General features: G+C 41.1%; 1 protein-coding gene across 1 annotated transcript; it reads left to right on the top strand.

The window, feature by feature from the left end:
- The first annotated feature begins 430 nt into the window (after positions 1–430).
- LOC103970913 (choline-phosphate cytidylyltransferase 2) lies at positions 431–6,652 on the top strand. Its single transcript, XM_009384828.3, has 8 exons — positions 431–782; positions 2,668–2,781; positions 4,137–4,232; positions 4,813–4,855; positions 4,957–5,112; positions 5,227–5,295; positions 5,947–6,057; positions 6,231–6,652. The coding sequence occupies exons 1-8, from the start codon at positions 544–546 to the stop codon at positions 6,324–6,326; spliced, it is 924 nt and encodes a 307-aa protein (XP_009383103.2). The 5' UTR covers positions 431–543; the 3' UTR covers positions 6,327–6,652.
- The last annotated feature ends 3,902 nt before the right edge of the window (positions 6,653–10,554 follow it).

Genomic DNA, 10,554 nt, shown 5'->3' with positions numbered 1-10,554 from the left:
TGAATTTTTCAAATTTTTTCGTTCTTTTTTTAACTTATATTATTTTCTTAATTTTTTTGACTTTTTTAAACTTATTTTTACTTTCATCTAATAATTCAAATAATAAGGACGATTCAAAAGTAAGATGTCAACTTCCGAAAAAGATGTATTATTATTTTTTTCTAATTTATATTATTTTATTAAAATTATATTTATTTCTAACTTACAAATCTTAATTTATTTTTTATTTTTAGATAATTTTGAAGTTATTTTTGATTTTTTTGGGTGTATTGTCGATATGCCTCGCTAGATACCATATCAACTACTGTTGGTTGACGAAGGGGACTAATAATTGCCTCATAAATTGGTGCCGAATGAGGTTATTTCGGTAAATTCAATAGGAAAAAGACACAATCTTCGATCATTGATTGATTTATTTGCAGAGAGGCATGCCATCGGCACTCTCTCCTCGATCTCCGCCTCCTCCAGCTTGCTTCCGTCCGGACCGTGGTTCTCGTGACGGGAATCGTCCGGCGAGGACAGGTGGGCTCGTGAACGTCTCCGATGGCGCGGTTGCCTCGCAGGCGGCAAGGCGGTGTGCCCAAGGAAGGCGGCGCCGGCGACGGTCGCGTGCCGCCCACCGAGTCGGCCGAGGAATCCTCTGCGTCGACTGTGTCCCCACGCGATCCGCCGGAGCCCGAGAAGGAGCCCCCGTTGGATAGGCCGGTCCGCGTCTACGCCGACGGGATCTACGATCTTTTCCACTTTGGGCATGCTCGAGCTCTTGAACAAGCCAAGAAGTTGTGCGTCCTCTTTCCCGTTTCATTCGGTTTTATTATACATATACTCCTTACATGTATACATTTTCTGGAATCTTGATGATTGTTGGTCAAGAATTTCGAAGTTTTGGTTAAAAGAATTAGATTGTGGTGCAAAACCTTAATGGCATCGGAATCGAAACTAGATCGTGTATGCGTGGTAAGGCATCACGAGCGTGATGGAATCATAGAGCCATGTTCTTCTTTAGTTTGATTTCTGTCATAAATTAAGATTCAGTTTAAATAAAGAGTGTCTTTGTGATTAATTCTTGTGAATGCATCACACGCTTGGGCACGTGATCCTTCCTTCGGTGCCGCTGAATGATTTGATTTAGTGCTTTGACATGGGGATCCTGTTTCCTAATCCCGAGTCAAAAGTCAGTAAAGTCCACTTGTGTGATTTGGAACAAGATACCATGCGAAGAGATTTGCAATCCTAATTTGTTAATTGCTTGTGTTTAAAGCAATGGTGGCAGAGGTTTTGTTTGTAGATATTGGACATTTCTTGCAGTTAAGAGCAAAGCTTTTTCTTTTTGCTGCAGAGTGTGATATTGTGAGTGAACTTAGTTTTTCTCTGGAACCTATGATGATTATAGGGCCGTAAAAGGGTTGGATTTGGATCAGCCAGTAAATGATATGAATCAGATCTGATTCAACTAAATAATCCAGTGAATTTGCTAAAAAACTTGTCCAATCGACACACTTTGAACTCCTACCCAAAAAATCAATCTGAAAACCTGATTGTAAACTAACATTGATAAATTGCTTATACTTGATCAAGTTCTGAATTGAGATATTAACAGGCGTTGTTCATTTGTTGAATCTGATTAGATCAGCAATGGCTTGGGTTGACGTCGATGCACATCTTTTCTGAATATTAATTGATCTCCAATCAGACTGTTGGTTCAAAATGTTTATCCATATTTGGCTTGGATCTGATTGGCTTTAGAATGGATTGAATTATGTCTTATCTTTATACAACCCTATGTGAAAATATATATCCTGGAGGAGTTCGTTTAATTTTTCTTTCCTTTATTTTAAAAGTTGATTAGAATCTGTATTTTTGGTAATTGTATTAGCTGAAAAGCCAAGTATAAGGCCTTTGATTACTGTGAAGTTCTGTCTGTAGTTCAGTAGTATCTTTAATAAACCTCTTCAACAATCAGAACTTCGATTATTCATTATTTTGGTAAATTTGAGGATGAGCTCCACTTCCATAATTTTTTAACAAATAATAAATGCTTTTACCTTGTGCACTTTCCTGGTCTAAGTGTAGGGGCAACAAAATAGTACTCAGATGGTTTCCACAGATGGAAAAATGATCGTCTTCTTATTTTTGTTGATCTCTGGACTTATGGAGTTCTTATGTAACATCTATCCAGTATAAGGTATCATATTGTTAGTTATTATTTTCGGCTGCAAGTACTGCTAAGCTTTTATGCTAAAGAAATAATGCTCCCTTTTTTGTACAGACTACAGATTACTGAAATATTATGCTGCATTGGTTGATTTGACTTTATCTATAATATTCTAACTTGAGCATATTCGTATCATTTAATCAGGCTCTAAATATGATTCTTGTACTCAAAAGTTTTTCCAGTTTCCTAGATTACCACCTTCTTAAACTTTGATAGCAGAAAAGTTCTTAAGCTGTATTTTTTCTCCCTGAACAAAGTGTATATCGAGTTCATTTTGGTCAAGAAAGTGACTGGATAGTCAAGCAGAGAGATAAAGCCATAGAATTTGTCTTTGCACTCCATCTGAGATTCTGTTATTCTTTCAAAATCCTATTGCTTATGAATTGTAATTATGCTGAGACATGGTTTCTTATGAACTATCTTTCTTAAATTGACATATTCGTTTTTTTCAGATTCCCAAACACATATTTACTTGTGGGTGTCTGCAACGATGAAATTACTCATAGATATAAGGGAAAAACAGTCATGAATGAATCTGAGCGTTATGAATCTCTCCGTCACTGTAGGTTTGTACTATGAAATCCTTTTTACTTGTATTGGGAAACTTTTGGTTTACTGGTAAATTACTTCTGCTGCTTTTTTATATCTTTCAGTGATGTAAATCTAGTCAAACAACTAATGGTTTTTTTGATATTTGTAGACAACCATGTAAATTCTATTTCATAAGAAAGCAAAAAAAAAGGGTACTTTTCATTATTCAACGTAATCTTTGATGTTGTTTCTTATCTCCCCCATTAAACACAATTATGAGTCAGAAGTCAAATAAGAAATTCTTCTTAGGTAAAATTAGCCACATCTTTCTGACATTACTAGGACAGAAAATTATTCTCTTAATAAAGAAATAACAAACTGAAGCTTTGGAATCATTGCTTTCTGACTAACCTACATGGGAGAGACAACAGACTATAAAGAAACAGATTAACAGATAGTTGATTTAAATTTGGAATTTTTCATTATTGTTGAATATCGAAATGGCTCTTTAGTCTAATGCTATTATGCTATGATGCTCGTAAGAAATTGGATGCTTATTAAATCAAATATTATATTGTGTAACAAATTATTTTTATTTGGAGTTGCCTTTTTCCTACTTGGTTTAATACATATTACAGAAAATAGTTACCACAGTACTTGTGGACCTGAACAAAAAGTTATTTCCAGATTTTGCTGTTACTTTTGTTGATTATTGGTTGTGTATACCTCATGAGCCTGTGTTTTTTTTTCATATCAGGAACAAATTACGTCACTTTCTTATCATTAATTTGATACTATAATGATACAATAGCAACAACAACATACTGTAATATCCCAATTGTTTTGGGTTGTGGTTGCATGAATCTTTTGCTGCTATTGAGCTCTGTACAAACCATCCTCCTTAAATCAAAATTGATGATCTGATGATCAGCTATTAAATCCGTTCCGGTTACAATATCTTAGTTAAAGGTAGTGTTAGTGATCTTAGAGCAGCGTCATCACCAAGCTTTTGCCTTTATTTGAAAAAAATTCTGATCATGCTGGTGAATTAACAATTACTTTTAATTAGTGATTAATTGCATGATTTGCTTTCTTTCCTTTATCATGTTCTTGTTTTGTGTCTACTCTTGTTTGCTGCATTTGTCATGGTATGTCATTTGACTTATTATAAGTCAGACAGCTGATTTAGTGTACTCTTTAGTGTAATAACTAGTCGTACGTGAGTTCTGTCGGTATGTCAAGTTACATGTTGGCATATGCTTTAGCTTCGATGCGAATGAGCTCTCATGTAAATTACTAAAATCAGAGAAAAAGAACTTAGCTAAAGTGCTGTATAATTTATGTTTTTCATCACATTTACAGCTGAAATATTGTGCCTATTTAATTGCAGGTGGGTAGATGAAGTTATTCCTAATGCTCCATGGGTTATCACAAAGGAGTTCCTCGACAAACACAAGATTGACTACGTTGCTCACGATGCCCTTCCGTAAGATATATAATTACTTTCTGAAGCTGTGAGTTATCAAAAAAATATTTCAAATATATAATTTCTTTAGTAATAGATCCACATACTTGTCGGTTTTTTTATAGTATAGGCTATATCCTTCTCATAATACATTATGTGGGTACTTTATATAATTGTTCATGAATTCACGTGTTTTGGTTATTTTTAGATTAGTCAATGCGGTCCTATACTCCTATGTAACAATTCTTGAATTTTGTAAGTACACTGGAAGAATATAAGCTTTACTCATCTGATTTATCAAAATACTTTGATCAAGCAAAGGTTGGATTTGTCGAATTGCTGAAATGGTGCATTTTTTACTCTCACCTATAGTACCTAGGCAAAACTGGACTTACTATTCTTTTAATTGTTTATTGTTTGTGCTGTTTCTCAACTTAATCATCCAAAAAGCTCAATTTCTATGGAGTTTCAAGTCCTTGGTATTGGCCACTGTTAGCTTAAGTCCCACCTGTCCAATTGGTAAAAACTAGTTTAGATGTTGACTTTGTTGTTGTATCATGTGCCCCACAGTTCCGTTACTTATCAAAATAGTCTTTTGCAGATATGCAGATGCAAGTGGATCCGGCAATGACGTATATGAATATGTTAGTTCTCTTGTTGGAATTTATGATCTTATGCCATTTTGATTTCAGTTATCTGAATACCCACTTATTCATTAAACAATCAGAATTACATTTTCTTATAGGTCAAGTCCATTGGGAAATTTAAAGAAACAAAACGGACAGATGGGATATCAACCTCAGACATCATAATGAGGATTTTGAAAGATTACAACAAGTATGTTATGCGTAACTTAGCTAGAGGTTATACAAGGAAGGACCTCGGTGTGAGCTACGTGAAGGCATGATATTTACTCTTGAATTGTTGCCTTTAATTGAATGAATATATCTCTTGTCATTTTTGCCAATCTCTGCCATCTTTGTTCCTTCTTGTCATTCTACCTTATTGCTACCAGGAGAAGCAACTGAGAATGAACATGGGCATAACTAAATTGCGTGAGAAAGTGAAAGCACAGCAGGAAAAGGTATGCTGAAGGTTTAGTTATCTGGTATGATCCAAATCATAACTCTCTGTGGTCCTTAGTTCTAGATCTCAGGTTGCCAAGTTCTTGCTCCGTCCATTCACTGATCTGCTGTGATGTGATATCAGAGGAATATGTTGTTTTCTTATTCTTCTTTTTGAATGCACATATATCATAAAGGACAAGGAAAATAAGTTAATCCAACCAACATTTGTCGTTAAGAGCTTGCTGTTGCATTTTATGATCAATTTCATCGAAGCACATGTTGAATCCTAGTAAATAAATCATAATTGTTATTCAAGAATTCCATCTGGATTTACGAATATATGGTGCTTGAAGACAAAAGCCTGATTTATGCATGTCATCAACATTTGAAATCTCTGCCTTCTCTTTCTTATCAGGACATTTTTTTCCTTCGATAAATCTGTTTTATAATGAGAGTTATAATCACCAGCCTTATGTAGTAATTCATAATATTCTATTCTTGGTATGTCCCTGTCTATTTTTCAAAGACCAAAATTGAAATATCTATCTAATCTTTTTGAAGATGGACACTTCACAATCACGCAAGAAAAAAACTATATTCTTTTATGTGATTATTTAGTGTCGATTTTTACTTTCTAATGGTATTAATTGATATATTGCTCCCTGCAGTTACATACAGTAGCAAAAACTGCTGGGTTGCATCATGATGAGTGGGTTGAAAATGCGGACCGCTGGGTCGCAGGATTTCTTGGGAAGTTTGAGGAAGGATGTCATATCATGGTGAGTTGTCAGATCTGAAATTTCTAATAACTTCTGGATGTGATTATAAAACATATTCTTCATGGGAATTGGCATTCGCATGTCGAAAAATACCTTATGGATTTAGCAAAATAGTTATATGTGCTCCCTCCATTCAACCAGTAGATTAATGTCTAGTTGGGTAACTATAACAGGAGACGGCCATCAAAGACCGAATTCAAGAGAGACTCAAAAGGCAGTCGAGCAAAGAGATGAATGCCAACTTTCTGCAAGAACCAGTAGCTTCATGACATATCCGATCAGTAACTGTGCTACTATCTTTGTGGACTACCACTGCTAAAGCGGTTAGAGTCGATTACCAGTATATCAAAGGTATGCGAGGAGACAGCTGAATGGCTTTTCCACTTTGTGGTTTTTTGCTGTTGGATTTAGTGAAGTTGGATGATCACCACGGCATGGGAATGAATCATGTCTCAGGTAGTGTCGTTACCAAACTAGCTTGCAGATTGTACGTATGTGTGCTGGACGTTGTTCCTCGTATTTGTTTCAAGTGCTCTTAGGATCCACTGATGGAATACTTTACATTGTCCTATTATTATGGAAGTCATTTCCAGCATGCCAAATGGATTCACTGATGGAATATTTTGTGTTATCATCTGTAGCGCTTAAAAATCTCATGTCTCAAAATCAAGTGGAACACAATTTTTCCTGTTTGACCTGATGATGATTAATCTCGATTGCTCGTACTTTGTGATGTTCAAAAATACTTGATAATTGCCTTTGGTTACGTTCCGATTGATTGATTTCACGTCTTCCAGCACGCCGTCTACGTGCCGGGCATTTCGTCGAACAGCTGGAACGCCGACGCACAGCTGGGGGTTGTTGGCCGACTTCATCGAGCCGGAGTCAACGTGCTTTGCGACGGCGAGGGCTTCGATGACGCCGGCGAGCCTCCGGTAACGGGCATCGTGTCGCACTGCTACAGTGCATGTTATCGTTAGTACTGGAGTATGCTTACCGTGCGTGAGAATAAGACGTCGCAGTTAGCATGATTTCGTAGCGATTTAATTTTCTTGTGGGCAGTTCATGCACCCAGCGGGAGGCGGTAAGTGTCCGCGACGGTCTGCAGATCTCCAACGTCCTTCGAATCCAGAATAAGCCCGGCTGCAATCGGGCCCGTTAAGAAGCTTTAGGTATGGAAACCGCATCATGAGCTTACCGCCAGCCACTAGGTACCTGAAACGCCTCCAAAAAATTGAATCTTTGCAAAATCGTTCAATTTTATGTTACCTTATTCTGCCCGACGGTGATCAGACTCCTGTGTTGCCTATCCTGCCACCGTACCAGCGTGGAGTAAGCTGGTGCACGCCGAACCCGTCTCGCTCGGTTTCCTCTGCAGAGCTCTCGTCGACTTCTACCTCTAACTTCGCCAACATTGGCCGCTTCGCCGTGGATTGGAACCTTGAACCTACCAGACAACCTTATATACCATCAGGTCTACTTCATGGCAGGTTTGCAGAACACACGCTTATATCATAAGGTGTGCTTTTCATTTGATTCCATAACGATGCGTTTCGACAACTCGTCATCCATGCTAGAAGAATGCGTCAATCTCGGAACCACCGGCGACCAAGCTCCTCATGCATCCTACTCCCCGTAGGCGAGCAGACCGTCGGCGGAGAAAGCAGTCATGTAAGTGATGGAGTGGAGAAAGCATTCTCCTAAATCAGCCACAGAGCTTCCGGCGGCTGTCCAGCCTCGTAGTGGCAGCGCATGACCGTGTTCCTGCTCGCCAGTCATTTCGTCGAACATCTGGAACGCCGACGCAAAGAGCTTCTTTGCCAGGCCGGTGTGACCGAACTTGCCGCAGCGAACGAATAGGAAGTGAATGCGTTCTGCTCACCGTCAAGTGAGAATAAGAAACGACAAATTGGACGATTTCGCAACGATTTAATTTTTTTTCGTGGCAGTTCAGGCACCAGTGGGAGGCGGTAAGCGTACAGCGAGGATTCCAGATCTTCGACGTGACGTCATTCAATCGGGGCCGGATCAAACCGGTCCGACCCAATTACATAAGAAAAAGCCCGACCGCCATCCGTGAACGGGCCGCAGGTTCTAACAGGCCGAGCCCACAACGAAGCAGAAGGTCTGGAGACCTTAAGTAATCTTACCGCAAGCCACCCGGTGCCTAAACTGCCTCAAAAAAATTAAATCTTGGGAAAATCATGGAATTTACGTTATCTTATTCTGACAGACGGTGATCAGACTCCAGTGACACAATTAAGCTTCATTGCAACGGTGGTAGCGCGGAGAAGACCGGTTCACGCTGAACCCTTCTCGCTCGGCCTACACGAGGAGAAACCCTCCTCTGCAGAGCTCTCGGCCGCTTCTGCCTCTCGTTCCACCTCCTCCACCTTGGCCAAGTACTTCGCCGCCATTGGCTGTTTCCACCCATGGGAGCCATACGCCACGATCGCACAAGTCCAGGAGACGATATCCTTCACAGATAACTCGTCAAAAGATGCTCTCGCTTCTCCAATGGCTCCACAGTCGGCACACATATGAACAAGAGAACACCATCGTGTCATTGCTCTGCTATCCTCGGAGAATGTCCGCCACTCTGTCAACCTCCAATGTGGCGAACGTGCCGACGATTGCAGACTTCGTGAATCCTCCTTCCCGTATGCGAGCAGAGCACATCTTTTCATCTCCGAAAACAGCTACTGAAGCTTCCGACGTCAGTCCAGTGTTACGGTGGCACGGTCATGACCATGTTCCCGCACGTCCTGTACGTACCGGTCATTGCGTCGAACAGCTGCGACGCCGACGGCGTTTCGCGTCGTACGCGCTGACCAAAGAGCTTCGAATGACGACGGCAGGAGAGAAGCCAGGCTTCATCAGGCCGCCGTTAACGAACTCGCAATGGCGGCGATAGCTTTCCTAAGCCAACCGAATACGATGTGGTTTCGAGAGCTTCGATGATGCCCGACATTCTCGGCAGCAACCGCTATAACTCTCGAGTCTGCTCACCGTCCGTGAGAATAAGACGACGCAATTTGGACGATTTCGCAAGGATTTAATTTTTTTGGAGGCAGTTCATGCACCCAGACAGAGGCGGTAAGAATACCTCAAGTCTCCAGTTCATCAACGTCGTTCGTGTCCAACCCTGGGCCAACTAGTTCGGCCCATTCGTATCAGAAAAAGCCCGACCGGAACTACCCCAACCCGGGCCGTGAGTTCAAACAAGCTGGGCCGATAAGGTCTGGAAACTGGTTCGGAAGCTTACCGCAAGCCACTGGGCGCCCTAAAAAAAAATCAAATCATGCAAAATCATCAAATTTACCCCATCTTATTCTGAGACGCGGTGATCAGACTCTAGTACTTGCTAACACAGTGACTGTTGCACTGCATAGCTCTCATCGGCTTCTACGTCCTCCTCCTCCACCCACGCCGAGTACGAAGATTTGAACCTTCAACCCACTAGAGACGTAAGGTGCTCGACCAAATGCGCCTACGAAGTTGATTTGTTCGTTGTTTTTGCCTACCTAGAAGTGTGCATGGAATTCCCTCCTTCAGAAGGTGATGTCTTGTTTCCAATGTTTTGCCCACTTACTGAACGCTCTTACTCCAAATCTGGACCAAGATTGAACTGGCAAACGCGATCATCATCACATAGAGCGGAGAAAGCAGTCACGTACGTGAAGGAACGGGGCTCAAAACCACACCATTTCATCTCCTTACGACGCCGGTGCAGTCTCACAGTCGCAGGGCGTGACCGTGTTCCTGCACGCCGCCTCCGTGCTGGTGGTCATTTCGTCAAACATCTGGAACGCGAACGCAGAGCGAAGCGACGGCACCGACCAAAGAGCTTTAAATGACAGCGTCCGGGAGATGAACCTGACTTCATCAGGATGGAGTGATAGAACTGGTAATGGCGAGAGCTTTCGGAAGCCAACGATCGGACGAGGTCTTCGACGATGCCTGTGATCCCCTGGCAACGACGGTGCCGCACTGTTATTGATACATGATAGTGAGGTACTGTACGTTGCAGTTTGGATGATTTCGCAACGATTTAATTCTACTGGAGGCAGTTCATGCACCCAGCGGGAGGCGGCGGCGGTAAGAGAACCGGAGAGTCTTCAGATCTTCGACGGCCCCCCGAATCGCACCCAACAGGGTCGGTGGTATAATTAAGAAGCATGAGGTGTGGAGACCTCTTTGGAAGCTTACAGCCAGCCACAGAGTTGCCTGAACTGGCCTCCAAAAAAATGAAATCTTGTCAAAATTGTCCAATTGATGATCTCTTATTCTGACTGGCGGTGATCAGACTCTTCTGCTGTCTAAAATAATTATGCTTCCTCCAGCAAAAGTAATAATAGCGCGGATCACACCCCACACGTGAACTGCTCGACGAAATGCACCTACGAACTTGCCTTTTCTCTTGTTGCAATACGCTGTCTCGTTTTCATTGTTTCACCCAGTTACTAATGCTGTGACTTTGAACAAAGCTTAGCTGTG

The sequence above is a fragment of the Musa acuminata genome, chromosome BXJ2-11 (genome assembly GCF_036884655.1).
Source record: "Musa acuminata AAA Group cultivar baxijiao chromosome BXJ2-11, Cavendish_Baxijiao_AAA, whole genome shotgun sequence".
Classification (NCBI taxonomy): domain Eukaryota; kingdom Viridiplantae; phylum Streptophyta; class Magnoliopsida; order Zingiberales; family Musaceae; genus Musa; species Musa acuminata.
This window is presented reverse-complemented; position numbering and strand designations above follow the sequence as displayed.

Bases quoted from the DNA above. Each gene is read 5' to 3' on its own strand.
- LOC103970913 (XM_009384828.3), top strand. From the start codon at position 544: ATGGCGCGGTTGCCTCGCAGGCGGCAAGGCGGTGTGCCCAAGGAAGGC. The intron at 783-2,667 runs GTGCGTCCTCTT...CGTTTTTTTCAG, and splicing joins CTTGAACAAGCCAAGAAGTT to ATTCCCAAACACATATTTAC. The intron at 4,856-4,956 runs GTTAGTTCTCTT...ATTTTCTTATAG, and splicing joins GCAATGACGTATATGAATAT to GTCAAGTCCATTGGGAAATT.